At 41.7% G+C, this 25336-nt stretch overlaps 1 protein-coding gene across 1 annotated transcript in view; it reads right to left on the bottom strand.

Moving 5' to 3' along the window:
- The window catches only part of IFT140 (intraflagellar transport 140), an 86101-nt gene that overhangs the window by 45211 nt on the left and 15554 nt on the right, over positions 1 to 25336 (bottom strand). The window contains exons 6-18 of the mRNA XM_041408555.1: positions 24570 to 24745; positions 20945 to 21036; positions 19707 to 19813; positions 18380 to 18528; positions 11531 to 11734; positions 11076 to 11148; positions 9832 to 9923; positions 8907 to 9034; positions 7287 to 7404; positions 6729 to 6856; positions 2908 to 3055; positions 1218 to 1349; positions 105 to 137 (exon numbers count right to left, since the gene is read on the bottom strand). Coding sequence (XP_041264489.1) covers positions 105 to 137; positions 1218 to 1349; positions 2908 to 3055; positions 6729 to 6856; positions 7287 to 7404; positions 8907 to 9034; positions 9832 to 9923; positions 11076 to 11148; positions 11531 to 11734; positions 18380 to 18528; positions 19707 to 19813; positions 20945 to 21036; positions 24570 to 24745 — 1580 coding nt within the window. The remainder of the gene's footprint in view (positions 1 to 104; positions 138 to 1217; positions 1350 to 2907; positions 3056 to 6728; positions 6857 to 7286; positions 7405 to 8906; positions 9035 to 9831; positions 9924 to 11075; positions 11149 to 11530; positions 11735 to 18379; positions 18529 to 19706; positions 19814 to 20944; positions 21037 to 24569; positions 24746 to 25336) is intronic.

The following is a 25336-nucleotide window of genomic DNA, read 5'->3' as shown; positions in this document are numbered from 1 at the left end:
TAAAAAGTGACTTCATCATAAAGAGACAAACACCTACGAAGAAAATGGAAATGTGAGAGGAGCAGAGAATGAAGGAAGAGCACCAAAGCAATGCAGATACTTACAGGTTTATAGATATATCCCCTCCGAAAACACAACTAATGCAGCAACAATCCATAAAGTAAAAAAAAAAAAAAAAAAAAAAAGAAGAAGAAGAAACATAATATCAAAGTAAAAATATCATGAGACATGATGGAGAAATGTTAAAAAGAAAGATTGGAAAATGCAGTATATCACATTTGACCTTTCAATTTAAAGGAAAAAGAAAAGTAAAACACAGTACAACACTAAAAGCTCAGTCTGCACAGGAAGACTGACAACTGACAGTGCTTTGAAGAAAATGCATTGCAAAGTGCTGCTCTGAATCTGGACATAAGTAGAGACATTCTCCCTGTCTAACAGTGCTCCCAAACTGCACAAGGATTAGAAGTGTCTTTAATATTAATTTCCTGTCGATTTTACAAAACTAAATACATGAGTATAGTAAATGGGCTTCCCCTACAAGACAGGAACAGAGCAAATCATCATCCTAGGAAGCACCAGAAAACTCAGGTCAGAACTTCACCAGAAACCAATTTGTAGGTGAAAGGCTGCAGCTCGCCCAGTATGCATGGAATTATGTAGGGTATTATTTACCTGTGATGCAAACAATTTTGGACTGAAATCAAGTTTTAGAAGTTAGAGCCTGAATTCTTGGCATTTGCAGCACACAAGCACTTGTTGATGGTGCAACATGACTATTCTTGCTCTTAGGTATTCCTGCAAGGAAGTGGGATGATTCTGCCAAAGCCAGCATGAAATGTCCTGTCTTATGGCCTACATAAATTCCACACACACACCCACCCTTCTTGTACGTGAAATAGGCAGAGTGACTAGATAAAGCAGAGTTCTTTCCACATCCCCTTTTCAATTGCATTACCTGGTAATTCCTCTTTCTCTTACACTTGTACATCACATTCAGTTTACAATACCCATAAAAAGCCATGTTGCCACAAATTTCACAATTCCATCAAGTTCATCTGCATCAGAATTATCTTTACGCCGTTTCTACGTGTAATGCATCCCCTACCACTGGTATTGCTCTACATACCCCAGACTCAATTTGGTTAAATTTGATCCCTGTACATTGGAAAGTCTGAATTTCTGCAAAGGGAAAGAATTCTTAGAGATCACCTCACCTTTTTTGCAAAGTAATAATGTGGCACCTCCATACCAAGAAGAACCTGGTAGGATGAAGGCAATGGAAAGCTGTCCTGCAGCAAAAGGCCATGCTCTTCAGTGCTGAAGAATGATATAATCCAAACATCCATCTGGAAAAGGAAGCGCAGCACTGTTTTATTTTTATGCTGCAATATCCGTCTTTTTGTTTTTATTTTCCATATTCACTTGGCAGAAGCTTCTCTTGACAATAGTATGACCTATACATTCAGACACACAGCTGCTGGGAGGGCAGAGCCACACGCTTCCTCCTGCACCGAGCAGCCAGCACCTCGCTCTGCATTCTGGACTGGTCCTGCTGCACAGGGACCGCCACCTCTGCCTCTGCCACCAGCTTCACCCACCATAAAGAGAGAAGCCCCTGGCACAGATGGCTTCTTCAGGCATCTCCCTGAGAGATCTGGCTCAGGGCAAAGAAACAGAATCACAGAATAAGAGAATCACAGAATAGTTTGGGTTGGAAGGGGCCTTAAAAACTAAGTTTTTTTAAAAACCATTATATTATTCCCATTGTAAGTTCATCAGCTCACTGACTGCCTTGAGTTCCCAGGTACTGACCTGACTCAAGTTAAAATAATATTTATTTCCAGCAGAAGTTAATCAGAATTCTCATTTACTAAGGCATAAGCATACAGTAAAGTGTTCTGTTGAATAAGGGGCAAAAAGTTGCATTCCTTTTATATCTTTTTTTTTCAACTTTACTTAGAAGCCAAGCATTTTTAAGTTTTTTACTTGAGTAATATTTCGTTCAGCTGTTCTTATCTTTGCTAGAAGATCCTAGCCAGGCCTTTTGAGACATCCCTATCCCATTTCTCCTTTTTACTTTGATCTTTTCATGGTTCTTCTAAGGTCATTTTAACCAACAAAAGCCACAAAGAGCTTTCTATATCTAATTTTATGAGATTAGTTAAAATAAGACACAAATCAAAAAACTTGACTTTAAAATGGATGTTTCAAATCAATGCAATGTTTATGCAGGATAGGCAGTTCTGTACAAACAAAGTGGTAAGGAGCACTACAAGCATAATAGTGGGGAAGAAGGGAAGAACTGTTTGTATGATGAAAGAAATCTTTGATTAGATCATTTCTGATCAATAAAAATGTTTTGTTTTTTTTCCTAATGTAAAAAAGACCATAACGGGTAATTTGGGAAATCCCATAAAAATGAACAATATCTCTCCAGAAAAGCAGAAGAGAGGAGGGACTGGGTAGAAGAGCATATTTCTCTGTTCACCTTAACAGCAGTGTCCCTGTTATTCTATCAAGTTAATTCTTGCTGCTAAAAGTGGATTCAAGATAAAAAATTAGCAATTTTTTAAGTTACGAACTTCTAGATTATCCATCCACCCAATAATGTCACCTGAAAAACTGTAGTCCAGATAGAAGATTGCATTATGGTCATTCCCAAAATTCTATCACAACTAAAGAAATCCCTTTTTTTCTTCTTCACTGTATGCAAGCTTGGCCCAAGCCAGAGAGCTGCCATAGAGGGACTGCCTGAAGCACAGACAGCAAACACAGGGTTCATGACTCATTTTTGCATGTAGTCATGTGTACTACCCACTCTTACATCCTTAATGAAGCACACAGGATTTACTACTTGGACAGGGAAAACTCCATGTAAAACAAGATAAATAAAAAACACCATACTGTGCCCTTAGTCTCGACTTTCTTTTGGTCTGGAGGTTGGAAGCCTGTTTCAGGAATTACTTCACATACAAAAAGTCTTGGTTCACTCTGGTCCCAGAAATGGCAAGCAGGGATGTGACTGTGCAACTCTGGATACTCCACTACAAACCTACCAAGAGACAAGAAAAAAATGTAGAAAGGGAGACAAAGTAATTCCAGCCCATTCAGTGCACGAGTGTAAATAAAGCTCTAGCCAAGGGATCATACTCAGTTATTTATATTTTGTATCAGAACATTAACCAGATACATTTTCCTGACTCCTAACATTTTACAATGACACTTCTAGTTTGGTCTGTTACACTGACAGTGGTGACAGAACATAAAGCATTTTGGTAGGAAAAAAAGGTTGGTACCACCTACAAAAAATAGATACTGAAAATCTGCTTGCCCTGAGATTGCAGGTCCTGCAGAAACCCTTGAACATCCTTCAAACTATCTACCTCAGTGCCTGCTGCTGCAACACAGGGGCCACCTCAGCTCTGTCTTCAAACCATGGAATCATGAAGATTGGAAGAGACCTCTAAAATCACCAAGTGGAACTGTGCACCCAGCAACACCACCACGTTCACCACTAAACCATGTCCCAGAGTGCCACATTCACACATTTTTCGAACACTTTCCAGGAGGGAAGTGTTCCCACCATTGCCGTGGCCAGCCTGTTCCAATGCCTGACAATTCTACCTGAAGAAATTTTCCATAATACCCAATCTAAACCTTTACTGGTACAACTTAAAGCCATTTCCTCTTGTCCTATTGATTGTTACCTGGGAGAAGAGATCAACCACCACCTGGCTACTGTACGTCAAGAATTCTGAGGCACTGTGGAACAGCACAAGGACCTCCCCTGCAGCCTTGGGAAAGCCAGCCTCTGTCAGCAGTTTAAATAACAACATCTTACTGCCTCCTTTGGTCATTTCAATACTACTTCAATGCCAGCTATGTTAAGACTCCAGACATGAAGAATCACACTATTTTGGCAATGGCTTAGTATTCATTCCTCTGAAAAAAATGTCAAATTATTTAAAAGAGAAACCAAAGACATCGTTAAAGTACTTTCTCACTTGCTGTCACCACTGAAGGGTGGAAGTTGTGGGGAGGATTGGAGTAGGGCTAGAGGGCAAATTGAAAGAGACATTCAAAGAGGTGCAGAAATGCCCTAAGTCCTCTCCCTGCCATGGAATTCAAAATCAGTAAATTGCAAATCTAGAAAAGAATTTGTGTAAAAAAACCTGGGAATGTTTAGATTTTGCCTCAGGAGGCAGAAAGAGAAGCAGAAGAGGTGTAGATTATTATCACTTTCTGCTGAGCTGACTCACTTTAATTTGAAGATCCTTCAAAAGGATGCACAGATAAATGGATTACTCACACAGACACTATCTAACACTCAAACAATGAAACAGCATTCGTGGCTTGGGTTGGCTTCTGTTGGGCTACACAAGATACTGCATTTGGAAACAACTTCCTCACTTACTCCTGACAACACTACTCCGTAACTAACCAGGATGTAAGACCCCAGATTTGCATTGGCCTTAATTTTTGATGAGCTGGGTAGTTTCTTCTGGTTTTCAGTGGTAAGGAGAGCAATTCCTTTTCTTTGCTTGTAATACCCATAGCAGATAGTAGATAGCAGATAAGCAATCCACCTGTTCCAACGCTGGTTTTTCTTAAGAAAAATACAGTCAGAGAAATTACTGTAAAATCAAATGGGAATTTATACTCTAATATTACACCATACTTTCACAAGCATTCCCACTTCACTGCATTGTGTGTCTAGGATTTCTAATGCACTTCCTACAGCACAGTTTGCATGAACACAAAGGCATCAGCTCTGAACAAACATGAGTTTTTACCAACACAAACTCAATTTTATTACACTTTTTAAATACCTTTATTCCTACAAGGACCTTCAGAATGTCCTCTTCTCAGTTCCCTATTATGTAAACTCTTCAAGGAAGGGTAGCTTTCCAAGATTTTTTTTTAATTTAAAGATCTGGATCCTGATTCCAGTCATGCAATAGCTCTGTATAAAACCCCCAACACCAAACCATCCCCTCCTCAGAGATCTACAGTTTGATATGGCTTTCAAAGTGCTAGCAGCTCTCCCTGAATTTCCCTTCTATGAATTTGTCCAGTATCTCCATAAGTACTTCATTCGTCTTCTCTATTGCCTTTGCAAGAAGTTCCTTGACTCAGCTGCATGTTAGCTGAAGAACTACCTCCTGCTTCTTTTGAGCTTGTTTTTGGGGTGTGTTGATTTGGCATAGCCTGCTGATTGGCTGTGGGGGGGCCACGCACCTCAGGGGTAGCTTTTGTGAGAAGCTGCTAGAAGCTTCCACCATGTCTGACAGAGCCAATCTCTGATGGCTCTGAAGATGGACATGCTGCTGCCCAATTAGCTGGTAATGCCTCTGTGATAACGTATTTAAGAATAAAATCAGAACAGCGCACACACAGTTTTCCCCCAGGGGCCAGGGCCACCGCCATGCCAAGCACAGCCCACCCCACGGCAAGCCTTGCCTGCCTGGCCAGCCCTAGCCAGCCACGCTGCAGGCAGAAAGGCAGGGGCAGCAGCAGCTTCCCCCTCCCGGTGCCCCACATGAAGCGAGGTGTTCAACAGCTCCAGCACCACAGCGGCCACCCCTGCCCTGCAAGGGCAGCAGGGCTGCCTGGCCGGCAGTGACAGCGTGGTAAGCAATTCCCTGACGTGCAACCTAGACAGAATCAACTTCTCAGCATTGTGGGATCCTGCAAGGATCTTTGAATTAGTGGAACTTGTTGACAATGGTGTCTACAAGCAGCAGTTTTTTTCTAGTCAAAGAAGAGAAGGAAATGATACATGAGGGAGATCAACATGGTGACAGCAAGATCAGTGGAAAAGAAAGACAGGGAGGAGGTGCTCCAAGCCTTGGAGCTCAGATTCCTTTGCAAGCCATGGTGAGGACCATGCTGAAACAAACTGTCACCTGGTAATGCATGAAGTCCACAGGGGATGCAGAAATCCACTCACAGCCCATGAGAAAAATGCTCCTGCCAGAGCAGGTGGATATTAGAGAAAGCTAGGAGAAAGTAGGAGACCTGAATAGAGAGAGAGAGAGAGAGCCCTTGCTTCCAAACTAGAGCAACCTATCCTTCAAGGACTGCACCCCATGGACGAGTGACCCATGCCACAACAGTTTTGGGAAGACTGTTTGCCTGTGGGAGGGATGCCATGGCATAGCAGAGGAACGACTCCCACTCCCTGAGTGAACAGAAAAAGATCTTTAATGACAAATTGACCAAAACTTCCATGCCCTATCTCCCTGTATGGTGGGAAGGAGGGAAGGGCTAGCAGGAAAGGAGCTGGTTTAATGGCTTATTTTACTTCTCATGATCCTCCTCTGACTCTGTGAATAATAAATATACTTTATACCTTTAAATTTAAACTCATTTTGCCCTTAGAGTGTTTTTCTCCCAGTCCTTATCTCAATTCATGAACCCTTTGTTAATTCCCTTTTTCTTTTCTTCCCTCCTCTCTGCCCAACTTTAAAGACGAGGGTAAGCAAATGACTCTTGTGGGTGCCTAGCATTTGGCCAGTGTCAAACCACAACACTCCCTAGTTTGCATTATTGGAACAGATAGAAATGCAGCTTGATGGACATACAATTCAGTGTTAATTAGTTCTTTAAAAATAAATAATTAAACTCATACAAGCTCCTTCCCAAGACAGAGGAATGTCAGAATCACAGGGCAGATTTCCATCTTAAATCCACCATTAATGCTTCTTGAAGCAAAAGCTCCTTACTTGCCAATGCCTTGTCCAGCAGAAAGGTTCTCTCTACCATCTCCCTGTTCAGCCTTGAAATCAAAGAGCATAACTTGGTCCATTTCAACATCATAGAAACAGATCTTGGAATCAATGTTCCCATCCACCTACAAGAAAGGAAAACAAAGGGTGCTAGAGCATGGAATCAAAAAGAATAGCTAAGTTTATCCCATATGCTTCATGGGATAAACTTTCTTTGCTGGTAATCACATGAGGTCATTCTTACTAAGAAATACTAGAAAATTCCTGGTTCTTTTTGTATTCCAACAAGCCAGCCTTGGATTTCTTTGAAATGCTACAAAGCAGCTTTTGTAACTAAAATATTCCTTTTATGAATTGTTCCCAACACAGAATAAAGCCTTAAGAGACCTTAATTAATGGTGGGACATGACACTTCATTACATGACTCAATACACTGCCTGGATCAGGTAGGTTTATTTCTGAGAAGTGATTCTTGCATCCTCAGTAATCTTGACCCACACCAGCCTATGAACCAATGGACAAGTCCCAGATGGTGAGTGAAGAGCTGTGCCTCACCCTGCTGACAAGGATGCTGACTTTGCTGCCATTAGCATTGCACTTCACAGACAAAATGTCTCCATGGCCAGGGAGCAGCTTGGATAAACTCTTGCTGTTGCAGTGCACTTTTGCCTCTCTGTGGGAAGGAATAAACTTCAATTATATGGTGGCAAGCAACTGGCAATTTAGCAAATTATGGGTAAGACTTTTAAAAGCAAACTATTTTGACTATATGACACAACTACCCCAGACTCCCACTTCCCCTCCAGAGAATTGCTGCCACTGCCTTTCTTTCAGGACTAAGTTAACAGACACTCTTTCCTCAATGAACCAGCAAGAATAAATGGCAATGCTTCTACAGGATTCCCAAAACATGGCTATACAGCAAGAACATCTTAACAGAATTCTCAAATCAGAGTCTGCTTTTCCTACAGAAATACGTTGAACCGTACCATGAATGTTGAATAGAGCCCATCACATAAAAGGTCTGTGTATGGAAATCACACAGTGCAGAAGAAGTTAAGAAATGTCATTAGCAGGGCATATTTATATATCTATTATTGTCTCAAAAGGATTTTATTGCTGCTATAGATACAAACCCAGATATCAGTCAGCAACAAAGAGGACAAATCTCATGAAACGAAAGAATGCAGCAAAAAGTGACAGTAATTTGAAGTGACAGCAATTTAGAGCTATAATACAATCTCATGAAAAAAACCATGTTTGATTCTATAAAAATAACATTTGTACTCAGCCGGTGTTCTATCAGGAGCCCTGAAATTAAAGAGTCATAATTTGAGAAAGGGTATTTTCAGTACCAAATGCAAAAATTTATCATAGCATGCATGAGTAGATCTATTTTTTCTCACTATCAAACACCATAATCCAATATTTATGCTAGTTACAACCTCCTCGAATGTAATAACCTTCAAACTGTCCCAGGTGGAATGTGTGTGATCTCAACCCAAGTAGTTTCCAGATGGCAACTAACTAGACTTTAGCATTCCTCTGGTGACAGCATGCAAAGAAGAACAGAATCCGTTTCACTCTTCAGGTTTTTCAGCTTTTCAAAATTATGTTTGTCAGCAGCAGCTACATTTTCAAAATGAACGCCATGTCAGTATCTTTTTCATGTTCATCAGTATGAGAGTACAGCAACCTTTGAACAAAGTCAGGTAAACTCCTTAACCTAAACAGGAGAAAGAACAGAGTCTCCACAGTTCTAGGTTCACTTTCTCCATAGATTCATTGAAACAAGTTTGTTGATTTATGAGGAGATACAAGACCTGGCTTTATTTCAGCTCTTTTGAGATTCAAGTCTTGTTCAAGATACCAAAAGAAATGGGACACCCTTAGCTTGATCTTCCATAAATTCTCCACACACTTTTAAATGCACTCAAATATCCCTCATGGTATTCTCTTTTTAAAATAATAATCATCATCATCAATCCACTACAATCCTAATAATTCCATGGTTCCTCCCTTGCTTTGGAAATATGCCATCAATTCACATAGCTGAGTGTATTGTCTCAAGATTCAAAGGGACTGTTGCTTTTTATCAAATCAAAAGCAGCTAAAGACACTCCACAAAATACACACTTAACTATAAACAGATTATTTTAAAAGCCTTATTAATACCTGCGTGAGAGATCAAAGATTTTCAAGTGAGCCAGATCAGTTCCCACAGCCAGGAAATTCCCACACACATCTAGGAGGCACGGATTCCCCTCTGCTTCAGAGAACACGAGCAGCTGTTTAACTGTGCCCTGGGAAGAAATGTGTAACACCAGGTTTGTGTGGCCACAGCCTCACTAGAAGGGACTTATTTTGTCACCAAGTTGAGTCACAAATTGCTGAACTGCTGTGTTAGATGAATCACTCCAAGCAAATTGGAGAAACATAGACACACAAATGCAGTCTGGATTTCAGGTATGTACGTAACCTCAAAAAAAGTCTAAATTTAAAGGCATCGTCCTGCAATAATTTCCCCTTTAATAACACAACCTTTACCAAGTGAAAAACATACAGAAATATCAAGTCCCTGAAGGTCCTTAAATATACAGCTGTAAAAACAAATACATTATATTTATGTGATGAATCACACCCATTCTAAAATATAATATTTGCTTCCTAAATAAAATTATGTATCACAGAACTCTGATAATTAGATTTCTCTTTGTGGTTCTCACAGACAAGGAGAGGCTGCAAAGGTTCACACAAAATGTGCAAGTGATATTTTTCATTATCTTGTAAAAACATTCAGTACGATCATCTTCCTGAAAGTAGTGTATGTATTTCAACCTGCATGCAATTTAGATCATCTTAAAGTCTGTAAATACTTATTAGTTACACTGAGTAGTGTTCAGAGTGACAGACTTTTTAAAGAACACAAAATGTCAAAGATCTTTCTGCTGAAATACTCAAAATATATTTTGAATATTGTATTATGACAAGGAAGAGTTAATAGATTTAGGAAGATCATGCACATTACTTTTAAGCTCTAACACCAATCTTTGAAAACAACAAGGCCTTTTTATACCTTCATGGTTTTCTCAGTCCTTACCTGCCAGGTGCGGACCTGGATCCGATACGGCTCCACTGTGTACAGATTTTCTCCATGAACAGACAGAACTGGAGAGTCACAAAGGAAAGAGCCTGGAACAATCACAACAAAGCCATCATTACAATAAATATGTTCTATAAAAAGAAAAAAAAAAGTAACTTACACAAAAAAAAAGTAACTAGCACACAATTTCCCCTATCTTGCACCAAATCTCTTTTTCAATCTGTTAGTCCCTATTTAATCCCAACTCCTTGGTGTTTTAGCCTTCTTCCATACTGCCACATTTAAAACCTGGGGTTCCCATTATAAACAGGCGTTGGTACACTCTGTCCACGGAAACAAGTGAGAAAGAAAGGGCAAAGAGTTGATACGGAGAGTGAAAGAAAGAAAAAAAAAGTGCAGTGTGAGGTTCTGGTAAGAGAATTCACTTTTCCCTTCAGTGAACTGCAACTGAAGAGGGATAACAGAATCTCTGTCAGAACAGTGGCTCTGCAATAACTTCAGAAGTGGTGTAGACTGTTAGGACTCTGGTGGTAATAAAGTTCAAATAAATGATTCAGCATGGAAAAGTTATAAAATATATCAGTAAATACAGACAAGCAGAAAACACTTAATGATTTTTAAAAGACAAATGCCAAGATTTAGGACGGAATTGATGGAATTCTATATCACTTATTTCTCAAGGCAGAAATATTTAGGGAAAATTAATAGTTTTAAAAGCTAATTTATTCGGCACTGTACAGAGCAATTTATGGGACAACTTCTCTTGAGAGCTGGGACAAAAACCTCCTTCCCAGTTCCTGTGTGAGTGCTATGTAACCTTGAATACACTTTCTCTCAAGCAAAGTGTAAAAGCATTCAATAGTCATTGCCATGTCTTGTCTGTAAAGGCAACAGCTACAAAAGTAGGAAAAAATTGCTCTTCTTGATCAAATCAATGGTGCACTTAAAAAAAAATATAAAAATAAGTAGCTCTAGCCTCACACAATGTTTTGTGCAAGGCTCTCTATAATGTAATTTAGCTACATCATATAAAAGCTTTCTCTAGCCCTGAGAGTTTTTCCAGTCTAGAAGAAGGTGTCCCTGCCCATGACAGGGGGGTTGGAACAAGATGTGCTTTGAAGTCCCTTCTAACCCAAACCATTCTTTGATTCTATGCTTACAGTGCATCAGCTACCATGAATGAACACATAACTTTGGAAGAAAACAAGCATTCAGACTCTGACCAATGTTTTAAGTCCTACCTGCACTTCTGAAGGTATCTCCTGAGAACTCAAAGACAGCCACTTGCTTCCCATTCCAGAATACTACAGCATCCTAAAACAAACAAACAAAACATCAAATAAATATATACTTTTAGTTCCTTTTGGAAGCATGCAGGAATTAACATGGCAAGAATTCCCCTACAATAGCCACTAGTTACTAGTTCCTGTGGACATGGGGTTTGAAGGCTTTTAGCAGCCCAGAGGTTCTCTGGGTTCTGGTGAGCAGCCTAGAGCATTTCTGAGTCCCTGTTCTATCTTAGAAAAAACCAGCTCCACCACGGCGGCATTGCTACTGTCATAACAATACCTTCATAACATACTATGCTGAATATTAACAAAAAGACTTATCTTAAAGACTTAGAAAGTTTGGTCTCGATAAACCAGGCAACTGATTAGGCAAATAAACAACAACACAAAAAACCAAACTGATTAACCTGAGTTGCAAAGACTCCACTAGCATTCATATCAACACGAAGGCTGTGAGTGGTTCCTGTGCTGAAGATCGTCACATTGAAGAGGTTGGGAGACACCTGTACCACGGCTACCTGCTGATGAAAATGTGCCAACATGGCCTGCTCACTGAGGATCACCACAGAGCTGATGTTGTTCACTGCCAGCAGGTTTTTTCGGGACCCCCACTGTACATAATGGGAAAAGAAAAACCACACAATTTCATCTCTAGTCTTGAATTGTCACAGCAGTGTCCCAACAGAAGTAACAAGGGAAAAGACAGAATACATATTTTTATACATACACAAAGTCCTACTATCTAAATACAAACCACAGGGAATGGCTGGGAAATATGACAGATTCAAACTATTATGCTTGTTACTCAGTGTACTGGTTTAAAAGACGTGTCTGCCAAGGAAGGCAGGAACCTTCCTGGAATGGAAAGATGGCCACCTCTCTCCAAATTATTATAACTCAAAAATACAGGGCTTCCAGGAAAAAAATATGGGAAAAGAAATAACAGTTCTTTACTAGAAAATATATATCTATAAAACACAACAAACAAAAAACAACAAAGAAAAAAACCATAAGTTTTCCCATCAGTCAAGCAATTTTCTCTTGGTTGTAGTTATGACCACAACCAGTGGAGAACGCCACTGGGCGAGGCAGAGGGTCTGCAGTGGGTCCCCCATGGCTCCAGGGGATGCTCTGATGTGAGTCCTGAGCCTCCCTGGGGTTAATGGTGGCCTCAGGAAGATAACAAATGGGAAGCAATTCCTTTGAGAAAACCTAACCCCCAACATTATCCACCCCAATTTTTTTTTCGCATACCAACATGTTACATTGAACTTCCACTTTTTAACTATAGACATACATGCATTACCCTAATTATATACATATATACATGCAGATATGGATACAGGCACAACATCATAGACAGTTCACCCCAAACACTGAGGTATATGTTTTGTTTCTCCATCTTTCTGCACCACCTACTAAGTGCAACCATGTCCCTGAGAAAACACAACCTGACAAACGATTTTGTCTTTGCTCAAGGCAGAATTCATCCAAACAGTCTTCCTAACACACCTCATATGTACCGCTGGAATCTTATTGCCATCTGCGGTACACAGGGGTTCAGACCGGGCAGGGCCAGCTCGTGTAGTGGAACCTCTGTGTTAACTAACCCTGCAGCCTTTGCTCAGTGCAGATCCCACTGCTTGAAGGTCCTGTTGTCTTCAATGCTGTTTTCAGTAGTCCATTGCACTGCTCAACTTCCCCAGCAGCTGGTGCATGGTAAGGAATGTGGTATGCCCACTAAATACCATGTTCTCTAGCACAGGTGTTTAATAAAGCTATTCTTGAAATGAGTCCCGATGTCTGACTCAATCCTCTCAGGGGTACCATGCCTCCAAAGGACCTGTTTCTCAAGGCCCAGGATGGTGTTCCAGGCAATAGTGTGAGGCACAGGCAGGTCTCCAACCACCCAGTGGTGGCTTCTACCATTGTGAACATGTACCTCTTGCCTTGGCAGGTTTGAGGCAGTGTGATGTAATCGTTCCGCCTCCCCATACTTCCATTGGACCACCGCCTACCATATGATAGGGGCTTCGCCTGTTTGGCCTGTTTGATGGCAGCACACGTTCCACTATTATGGATTACCTGGGAGGTGCTGTCCACAGTTAGATCTACCTCTCAGTCTCATGCCCCGTTATAGGTGGCACCTCTGCCCTGACCAGCCTGAGGCATTGTGGGCCCAGCGAGCTAGAAACAGCTCTCTCTTGTGTTGCGAGTACAAATCTATCTGTGACACCTCGATTTTTGCAGCCTGATTCACCTGTTCATTTTCAGTTCTCCTCATTAGCCTGACACTTGGGAACATGGGCATCCACATGACAGACTTTCACAGGTAGCTTCTCCATTCAAATGGCAATGTCTTGCCATTCTTCAGCAGTCCAGACTGGTTTTCCTCTACACTATCAGTCAGCCTTTTTCCACCTGTCCAGCCACCCCATGGAGCATATGTCAACCCCCAAAAGTCAGTATAAAAGTAAATCTTTGGCCACTTCTCTCTTTCAGCAATGTCCAGGGCCAACTGGATGCCTTTGAGTTGCACAAACTGGCTTGACCTGCCTTCTACTTTGGTACCTTCTGTAACTTGCCACATGGGGCTGCATTTGGCTGCTTTCCATTTTCAGTTTGTTCCTACAATATGACAGGAATCATTAGTGAAAAGAGCATAGCATGTTTCTTAGTTGGCAGTTGATTGTATGGTGGAGTTTCCTCGGCTTACATCACCTGTTTCTGCTCTTCATCTGTCAGAACAAAGTCCTCACCTTCAGGCCAATTCATAATTATTTCCAAGATCCCAGAGTGATCTGGGTATCCAATACAGGCGTGCTGTGTAATCAAGGCAATCCACTTACTCCATGTAGCATCAGTGGTGTGATGGGTAAAGGGAACCTTTCTTTTTGACATCCACCTCAGCACTGGCAGTCAGGGTACCAGGAGAAGTTGTGCCTCTGTGCCTGTCGCCTCTGAGGGAGCCTGAACTCCTTCACAGGCTAACAGGATCTCCTCTCTTGGGGTGTAGCTGGCTTTGGACCCTCTGTAACTTTGGTGCCAGAAACCCAGTGGCTCCAGGACAAGCCATGGCTCCCAGCTGCAGAGCAGAGCACATTCTTCAGCTCTGGTCCTGTCCTGACTGGGCCAAGGGCTACTGCATGAGCAATCTCCTGCTTAATCTGGGCAAAGGCTTGTTGCTGCTCAGGGCCCCAGTGGAAATTGCTCTTCTTGCGGGTGACCAGGTAAACAGGACTCACAAACTGACTGTACCCCGGGATGTGAATTCTGCAGAAACCTATGCCACCGAGGAAAGCTTGCATTCCCTTCTTGCTGGTCAGCGGAGACATTGCTGATTGCTTTGATCTTGTTGATGACCTTGGTGGGTATCTGGTGCCATCCATCTTGCCACTTCACTCCTAGGAACTGGATCTCTTGAGCAGGTCCCTTGACCTTAGTCTTTTGGATGACAAAACCAGCTTTCAGGACAATCTGGATGATCTTTTCTCCTTTCTCAAAGAATTCTGCTGCTTTGTTCCTCCACATGATGATGTCATCGATGTATTGCAGATGTTCAGGAGTCTCATCCTTCTCCACTGCAGCCTGGATCAGTCCATGGCAGATGGTGGGGCTGTTTCCACCCCTGGAGCAGTCGGTTCCAGGTATACTGCACACACCTCCAGGTGAAAGCAAACTGAGGCCTGCCCTCTGCTGCCAGAAGAATGAAGAAAAACACATTAGCAATGTCAATAGTGGCATATCACTTTGCTGCCTTGGACTCCAGCTCATACTGGAGCTCCAGCATGTCCAGCACAGCAACACTCAGTGATGGTGTAACTTCATTCAAGCCACAATAGTCCGCTGTCAATCTCCATTCCCCATCAGACTTCCACACAGGCCAAATGGAGCCAAAGGGCAAGTGAGCCTTGCTGAACACTCCTTGGCTCTCCAGCTCATGGATCATCTTATGAATGGGGATCATGGCATCTTGATTTTTTTGGTACTGCTGGTGATGCACTGTTGAGGTGGCAATCAGTACTTGCAGTTCTTCTACCTTCAAAAGTCCTAACCACAGAAGGACTTTCTGAGTCCAGGCAAGGTGTTTAGCTGCTTAGTTCTTTCTGTTTCCACAGCAGCAATTCCAAAAGCCCATCTATGTCCTCTTGGGTCTTTGAAGTATCCATTCTTAATGTAGTCAATGCCCAGAATACATGGGGCATCTGCGTCAGTTACAAAGGGGTGCTTCTGCCAGTCCTTCTCAGTCAAGCTCACTTCAGCTTCCAACAACCTCAGCTCTTGAAAACCCTCTGTAACCCCAGAAATGGAGATTGTTTCTGACCCCACACATCACAGTGGCATTAACATACATTGACCACCAGCGTCAACTAAAGCCTTGTACTCTTGTGGGTTTGACGTGCCAGGCCATCAGATGCACACAGTCCAGCAGACATGGGTGTCCCCTGGTGCCCCTACCTGCCTAGAGGCAGGACCCCTCTAATACCAGTTCTTGTGAATACATATGGGAGGTACCTTCCAGTGGGTCAGATACTTGCCCATGGGAAACTGGCACTGCAGTCAGTCTCAATGACTTCCCTTTTCCTTTCTCCTTCAGTTCTTATATTCAGGGTGTCAGGACACAGGTAGGTTTCCTGTCCCACCATCTTATGTCTTCTCCATGGTTGAGTAGAAAATATCGTAAGTCAGTTTGTGGGGCATACCCACTCTCTCTGTCTGGAGGGCATCTGGCTCTGACTTCAAGGGCTCTGGTTTGCACTGGTGCCACAAGTAAACATCTCTCCCTGAGTTTTTTATTATCATCCTTGAGACTCTCTACCAATGTCTCTACAGCAGAGATGTGGGTCTGCATGAGGCCTCAGACCCTACTCTCATAATTCCTAAGTTTCCTTGTTACAGAGCCCATTGTCTCTTGGCTGCCCCTGAGATGCATGTTTGCCATTAAACTGGAGTATTCAGATGGCCCCTGATGTGCCAGACTCCGCTACATTTGCACTGTGCACCTGACCTCGTTAGGGTCATTATCGTGCTGTCCATTCCTTCCAAAAAGTACCTCCAACACTGCCATTTCTCTCAGGCATTGGATCCTTCCTCCATAGTCTTGCATGGCTTTTTATGATGGTGCTCCTGCAGTCCCTGTAAACAAACCTCTCTTACATTTGCTAGAAGCCACTTCTGGACAGAAACGGGTCCTGACTCCCTCACGAATGCCTGCTCAATGGCCACACCCTGGACCAAGGATCCCAAAAGCCTTGCTTTGGTACCATCAAGTTGCATGCCTGCACGCGTAAGGTCCCAAACTTGAATCAACCAAGCCAAAAAGACCTCACCCTTCCCCCCCCCCCCCCCCAAATCATGTAATGCCTTTTCACAGACTGCAGAGACTGTCAAGCAACAAGGACTCAGTGATGATCTCAGGCTCCGGCTCCTCTGCTGGCTTTGAGGGTCCTGGTTCTGCATCATCATTAGCTGGGCACACCGAATTGGTTTTATCCTTCCTCATTGCCAAGGGCCAACTGCTGCTGCTGGCTGTGGCTGCCCCTGTGGTTTAGGTGGAGGCTGGACATTTGTAATGTCTGTTTGTTCCAACGCTGTGCTATCCACCTTTCCCTCTGACTGCACTGGTTCTGCTGGGCAGTGTCCCCAGCCTCTGTGGCAGGTTTTGGGGCAGCTACACAAGGTAACCCCACCCTGTCTCTGAATGGTGAATGGACCTCAATGAATAAAAACATCAAAAAGAATATGGTATCTTTAACTTCTAAGGGAAATTTTAACTCTTCAGAAGCTGTTGTTGTAGGCCCAAAGTGGGTGAAGGGTTGGGAGAACACTCCCCTGTGTTGCTTTGTCTCAATAGGTAGCATTATTAAGGAAACCCCAAAGATACAGACTTCATCTGTGATAGTTATATAGCCTTGTGCCCACATTTCAGAAGTTTACAAACACTGAATTCCCCACCTTATTATATATAAAAACAGAACACACAAAAAACAATAAAAAAGCCCAATGACCAATTTCCCCTTCAGTGTAGTTACAGGGGCTGCAGGGGATGCATTATTTCTGGACAGGCTCTGTATCCTGTTACCTGGAAAAGGTTTGAATGGGAAAGCTGACACAATCACCTATATCTATTAGGAGATGTATGAGATACTTACAGCACACTTTATTTTCTATATCCTGGATCTTTTGTTACTGAAGCTTGTTAATAAAACACTTGGATTCTCCATTTTCACAGCACTTCTGTTTTAACTTTGTAAGTAGGACGGTGTAACAGACCCTCACTCTATACCAACACAGAGCAAGCAAATACCACTGCTTTTAAAATACTTTCCACGCTTATGAGAAAACAGAATAGCAAATATAAAATCACTTTCTCTTGAAAGTTACAGATATATTTGATTTTCTTTCCTCATAGAAAATAATAGGGATTGTTCTCACATATGAAGCACAGCAACAGAATGATGTAAAGTATAACAGAAACACTTAAAATTTAAAAAAAAAATAATAATATGGTATAAAACCCAACAACCAAAGATGATGGAGAACCTAAAGCACAAGCTTTGCCTTTTAGCAGAATGTTGGTGGCAAAAAAAGCTGTTCATGAATATAAAACTTTTAAAATTTAAATTTATGATTGCTACACTCAGCATTTCTCTTCTGTGCATATCAAAATGCTATTAGGCATAGAATGACAGTGTTTAACCTCACTGTGACAAATTAAAATATTCAAAATAAATAAAAATGCTGCATCCCGATGTTTAACAGACAATATGTTAAAATATATAGCATTCCTTTCTAGATGGCACATCTCAACAAAGAATACTTGGTTGTAAATATATATTTTTATTTTTATAACTACCAGTGAGAGGAAACTTTACATTGAGAAAGTGACAAATAGAAAAAAAATTAATAAAATCATTCATTTAGTCAGATTTTCTTGCCTTTTTAATAAATTTAAGTGAAATTGACATTCCTGATAATCCTTTTTTTTCCAGATAATAATTTCAGGGAGCTGAATCCAAAGGTTTTGCCAGTGAGCCATATGATGGAGAGACTAGCTACAAACAGGGAGTATTTCTGCCCATTTCAATTTTAGAAGTTATTTGATTCTCAGGGGTTTTCCTCCTGCTTCTGAAGGAGGACCAGCCTCTGCTGGAACACATACTCACAGATCATGTTCATTGGTTTCACAAAGATGGTCTATTCATCTAAGGTTTGTGAAGTCCACTAGCATTCAAGGAGGCCCTTTCCTTTCTTACCTTTATCTGAGTGACATTTCCTTCAAGTTCTGTAGATGCTTGGAACTTCCACTTCTCCTTGCCCTCCAGAGCCCATGTGCTCTGATGAGATCCTGCTGCTTTCTTCCACATTGCTACTCTCCCCTTGCTAGTTCCAGCTGCCAAGATACCTGCCATTCACAAACATTTCAGGCATTTCATCTTGGACTTCAGAAAAACAAATCCACATTACACAATGTAACTGGCAGCAAACTCTGCTTCTTGGGTACTGAGAAGCCACTTTCTGGCAGCAGCATTTCTCTCCTCACTGCAAACCAACATCCTAGTCCTATACTGGAGAACTTTTCTGGAAAGCCAGTGGGAGAAGTTCCATATGGTAAGGTGCATCTTCTAAGCTACCAGATGAAGTGATTTTTAAATGCATCAGACAATTACTTCATTTTAACCTTTTCTTAGAATATAGAACTACTGAATATCCTGAGCTGGAAGAGTCCTCAAGGGTCATCCAATCCAGCTCCTGGCACTGCACAGAACAGTCCCAGCAATCCCAACACGTGCCTGAGAGTGTTGTCCAAACACTTCTTTACTTTGGACAGCCTTGGGTCATGCCCACTTCCTGTTCAGGGCCTGACCACCTTCTGTGGGGAAAAACTTTTGATATGTAGTCCACCCCTCCCATGGCTGGACACAGCTATGGCGGCTCCCTTGGGTCCTGTCACTGCTCACAAAAACCAGAGGTCAGATCTGCTCCTCATGAGGAAGCTTCTCCATGCATGCGCCCCACAGTCTCCTCTAGGATGAACAAGCCAAGTGACCTCAGCCATTCTTCCAATGGCTTGTGTTTGTTTTTAAATAGCTAGTTTTGTAGCCACTTTGGGCAACCGACCACCGAAAACCACTGCAGCAGATATCAGCTGTGCCTACAGCAGCAAACAAGGTGGTGCCCAGGAACAGGTCTGTAGAGAGGATCTGCTGTAAGGACCTGGCATATACACCATACATATCACTAAGCTCTACTCTGCATTAGCTGTAGTGCAGGCTTGTAGACTGAATGCCCAAAACATGCTGGAGTTCATTAGGTGTACTCCAGGGGTACTCCTGTCAAAGAGAATCCAGCTCATATGCCACAAGACAGCTCCACAGTGAGTCCAAGTGTAGTCGAGTATTGAATTATTTCCCTGCACCTTTCAAGGCATATTTCTGATCCAAACTAAAATCTTCAACATCACATACTACCACTGAGATCCTCAGTCACGAGACAAACATACTGAAATTATCACAGGGCATGGAAGGCTGAGGTTTGACAAGGCTTAGGACCAGAGACCACAGCTGCCATGTTATTTCTCACCTTTAGCACTGCAGTAAGATACACAGTTAATACATTCTCCACCCTCAAAGCCAAACTGCATATCTAGGGAGAGCACATAGTTCTCATCTTGATCCAAATCCCAGAACCTAAGGCACACAAAACAAGGGTGTTAACAATGCTTTTCTTTCCAGGTGTCTTGCCAAACACAGTCAATAGGATGCTGTACATGGCATTAATTTACTGTTTCCACAACACCCAGATAATTTAATTTTTAAAATTAAATTGTCAGAAGCTGCCTGGGGAGTGTGAATTTCTTAACAATCTCCTTCCTTTTCCTTTGAGTTTTTAATCTGCAGCATGTTTAGGGATATTCTACTATGAAGAAAGAAGTCAGAAGCAAGTGCAACTTTAAAAAAAAAATGAAATAAATGAGGGCCAGTTGCAATTTTCTTCCTCCTTAATTATGCTTCCTCCTCTATTTTAAGAATATTCCTGGGTTAGTCAGTAGTCCTTTGGATTCCAGATTTATTTTCTAGAACTAAATAATGCCATGATGTTATTCCTTCTTGACACTTGGTCTTTACTGCATTGTCACAAAATGAACAAAAGATTCTATCTGATAGTAGCAGACAGAGGCTCAATAAAGGGAAATACTGATATTAATGGAACACTCCCACCCTCCCAAAAGGTTAGAGGAACAGGTAGAGCAGGTCATAATAAACACAAGAAAGAAAAGACTACAAAAAAGGTAAAACTACAAAACACAGTAACATAACAGCATGGCAAAGCAACATACTTTGAAGGATTAGGGAAAGAAGTAATTGAAATACATGTCTTATATTACAGTAAAATAAACGTCCTGAAAAGTAAGCACTTTTTTTCCTGGTTGCTGATGCCATGAGTATTCTAAGGATTAGAAAGTAACATTAGCAAGAATGGCAAAGAAGATGTATTTTCATGCAAAGCCCCCAACTGGATTTATTTTCAGAATAAACCAATAACAGCACTCAAGAAAGGAACAGAGTAGGTAGCACTGCCTGACAAAATAAAATACCCAGAGAGGAAGCAAGCCATACCAAATTAGTTTCTATCCTTGAGAAAAAAAAATTCATTTCATTTCTCTACTGATTTTTACAACAAAATTAGGAAATGTTGGGAGTTTTTCATTATTGGTAAAAAAACCCCAACCAACATTTCAGTACAATACTCAGTTCATTGCAGACTGTACCTTTTAGCTGGCCCTTCTCAAGGGCAGCCAGAACAACTTTCATTCTTACCTGATGACTGTCTCACCTAGTGCTGTAACAACCAGGCTATGGTCTACTAGAATCATGTCTGCAGAATGACCAGTCTTCCCACTCAACTTCACCTGTTAACCATAAGCAAATAAATACATTTACAGAAGGTAGGAGAAGCACGCTGAAGGACACTAAGCATCTGAACTGCACAGTTTGGCTAAAAAGTAAAAATATGAAAATAACTAGACTTATCTGTAAATTCAGACAGACCTATTCAGACTGTGAATTCAGATGATTCTGACAATGATCACCATAAAATGCATCAAGACTGCAATGTATAAATGTAATAAAAGAAACCTTGTAGTGGGTTAATTAAGTAGATAAGGAACAGTATTTTACTCTTGCACTAGAACTTCTCTTAGAATTTAATAAAGATTCCTTTAAAATGTGAAATTCCAGATCTTACTTATAGTCAAACATAAGTAATGAAAGAAGTGGAGAGACACTCCTGTAATACACAAATGACCAGTGTTTTTTCTGTCTTGGGTAACACAGTGCAGAGGATCAGGAATGGGACATCACGCCATGATCAATGTGATCAAGTGAAGCGAAATTTATTACCCCAGAAAGGCTATATTTATAATATGTTTCTACTGTTCATGCATCTCTAGCTAATACATGATTGGTTAATCCTAGCTGTCCACGCGTCTAAAATAGAATGCTGATTGGACCACCTGATTTTTCACACGCTTTACTGTGGTAGTCTGGCCCACCCTTTGCTTCTTTTTTCTCACTTTGTCACACTTGCTGAGTCTTGATGGCTCTTCTTCTTGTATCTTTCTCAAGGATATACCAACCCTGTTTCTGAATATGTCCATTATTCATTGTCCATTATCCATTGTTACTAGCAAGCTGGATTGTGCATTGGCTGAATGTGGCCATTGTTTTGCAGAAAACTCCTCAAACAGCAAAAAATCCTCAACAGTATAAAAAGAAAAAAAAAAATCTTAGAAAAGTGAAGGTTTGGGGTCTACCCACAAGCAGCATTTTGTAATAGCACAAGGCAGGGTGTGAGACATTTTTTCTTTAATTTCCTCTTTTAATTTCTGGAGATCCTCTGTCAGTCTTTCCACTGAGGAGACACAAGCCCATAATGGGGTGGAGATAGTTTCTTCATATAATTGGATTTGGTCACCAAATAGCCCACATTTTATTCTCCTTCTTTCCATGACATCACTCCCAATGAGTTGGTATGTGACATCAGCACGCTCTGTAGGAACTTCCACTATATGTTTTGTGAACACTGGATGTTGTCTGGATTAGTAAGGAATTGCTCGTTATATGACAATATCATCTCCAGTAGAGCTAAATCTCTCAGGTACCAGATACCTTGCTCCATAGTGTTCCATTTGTCTCAGTGCACTAAAAGGTCATCTTTCCAAGGAAACCTTTCCCTCCATTTGACAGGAGCTGCATCCAGAGGCTGAGAGTTTCTGGTCCTTTCCCAACCCTGTGGTCAATACTTGCATCCCAGGACGTGGATCCCAGTTGCAAAGTGTCACTACCATCTAATTTCATCTCATGGGCCTTGATAGCCCAGCATCAGAGCACCCAGGTCATCAGGGGCTCACCTGACTGGAGGCTGAAATCTTTCTGCATGTCTCGCAGCTCACTCAGGGATAGGGTATGGGTGATTATTCTTTGGCCCTGCCTCTTCCTCCTGTTGTGAGGGCCCTGCTTCCTTTTCATCACGCTACATGAACTGATTTGGTCTTGGATTTCTTCTTCTGAATACAGGCAGCTGCTCTTAGCACAGGTTGTTCTTGTGGGTAAGCTGCAGTTTGAATGGCCATAGTGCCTGTTGCTTTGCTTTCCTCCTCCTTCCTCTAAGGGTGCTGTATAAAAACAAGCGGTGTCCAATAAATAGTAGCCAGGATCCAGCACATTCCATAACTTTGCACCTCTCTGGAACTGCCACAGCAATTCTCTTTCAAACACTTTATCAGGGCCCTGTAGTTGTTCAGGGGTGAACTTCTGAACCAGGAGTAGAGTACTCTTTCAAGAGCTGGCCCACTTTCTCTCACATGCCACATCACTAATGACTATCCATCCCAGGACATGTTTCTGGACAACTTCCCTAGAAATCTCTGTCCTAAATCTTAACATGGTGTACACTGGACAGAGGAAACCTAGTAGACATATCAATGAGGGCATGCTTCCCAGATCACTGTGAAACAGATCATTGTGGTGGATACACAGCGCATATATGGGAGTATATGCAGGGTTAGGTATCACACCCACATGAACAGACCAAGCAACACTATAGAACCAGGGAGCTCTCTACCTAAACCACAAATGCTTAGATCAAAGTTATCACAATCCTCTTGAGCCTTACCTTGGGCACCAATTAAATGTGGTGGCTTAACATCAGCAAAAACTTAAATGCCAAATAAGCCATGGCCCTTCTCCTGCTCCTTCCGGTAAGGGAGGGAGACGTGCAGAGACTATGGATTGAGATAATTTACTGAGATAATTTACTGAAAGCAAGAAATAATGGAATAAGAAACACAAAGTAACAACAGCAATATGATTTTTTTAAAAATATCCAAACCAGAAGGTGTTTCAGCCACAAAAAAATTAGTTTTATGTGGCTGCTGAGACCAAAACCAAAATGGTGGATGCTCCCCATAGGTTGCGTCCATGTGACTCCCCCAGGCTCCTGCATGCCGTCGCAAACAAAGGCAGAATGGCAAGAAGCTTCCTGCCCCTCCCAGGCCAAGACAACGAAAAACAATGGCAAACAGACCCTCCTGAAAGCTGGGTCATCCAAGATGGGTCGCACTGCAGCCCTGCCGAGCTCAGTTCCACACAAGTGCCTGCACCATTGCTTCTACCACTCCACCACACTGGGGGTTGATCCTACAGGTTGCTGCCACTTCCCTGAAATTCTGCTGCACTCTTTTTGGCCTGGCTTAGCTGGAATGGGCTTGACTGGACTGGGCTCGGCTGGGCTCCCTTTGGCTGGACTGGAGGCCTTCCCTGTCCCCTGCCCACAGTCTCCCCATTGGTGCTGCCATTCAGCATGCATCAGTTCTGTGTTCTGCTGCTTTCTTTTCAGCACCATATCCCATAGCTGCGTCTCAGAGAAAATGGAAGAGGGTGGATGGCAGGGGCAGAAGACAGAGTCTGCAGGGCTGATACTGACAGTCTTCCCATGAGAGTGTGCAAGGCAGAATGGTCCCCACTTAATGGGGTGTGTGTGTTTTCTCCCTGAAAACAGTGATGATATAGGTGGTACAGAATGACTCAGCTGCATCTAGATGGTGCTAAGTATCACCCACCTCTGCAACCAGGACAACTGGAATTTCCAATTTTTCTCTAATTCACTAAGAAACGGAAAGTAAGTGCAAAAGAATTATGATAGGGTCAAAATGAAAAGAACTATGAAAAAACAGGAAGACAAGATGAAAACCATCTTTCCAAGTTCAGTAACACATCATTCTATTCCACTTCTGGATAAGCTATTTTTGCTTCCTTATCAATATATTATCTAAGAAACAAATACGACAGCTGATTAATTTGAAAGCAAAATAGTGATAATCAAAAAACAAAAGAACTTATAAAGAATAAATATTGCAACTTTATCCTGTAGTATGACTCTTACCTTCATGAGCTCTTTTGCCTCTCCCTCCGGAGAAACTGCATGTAAGGACAACTGCAGAGTCTCTGTTATTACAAGTAAAACATCTCTTTCCTCTAGCAACAGGAGCTTTTGGACCAAACTGTCTGCAGACAATACCTGCCTTGTCTTCCCTTGCTCATTCACATAGTGCACAGAACCTGTAGCACAAATAAACAAGGTGCAGATTTTATTTGGCATCTTTTAGCTACAAAGGCCAAAGTTGATGCTTTCTACCTTAATAAAACATTCCTCAAGTACTGAAAATGTAAAAATAACAAAAATTCTTTCATTTTTTAGTTTGTCTCAGGATAGACAGTACGATAGCTGACCAGAGCAATAAACCAAAGCATAGTTTTCCCCATTTAGAAAATCCAAAGGGGAATACTTCAAATAATTTTAAACTGCAAGTAAACTTTCTGTATGAATGATAGCTTCTGAAATCTTCAGTCTTAGAAAAAAAATCTGTGAAAGACAAATGGCAGCTAAGAATTGGTTCAATTCACAGCAGAGTTGAGACGACAGAAAACTGTGGACCTGAAGTTCTTCATTGTTTAGGAAATACTGCACCACACACCAAATTCAGCTTTAATCCATAATTTGACTGGCAAATGGGACAATGCTTTTCTAAAAACACTGACATGGGTAACTAATGCACCGATCAACATTTTAAAAGCCATTACAATGTCATTAAGTCGTACTACTCTATAATCATAGAATCACAGAATCATTAAGGTTGGAAAAGACCTCCA

This window comes from Onychostruthus taczanowskii, unplaced genomic scaffold (assembly GCF_017590055.1).
Source record: "Onychostruthus taczanowskii isolate IOZ18803 unplaced genomic scaffold, ASM1759005v1 scaffold10, whole genome shotgun sequence".
Lineage (NCBI taxonomy): Eukaryota > Metazoa > Chordata > Aves > Passeriformes > Passeridae > Onychostruthus > Onychostruthus taczanowskii.
This window is presented reverse-complemented; position numbering and strand designations above follow the sequence as displayed.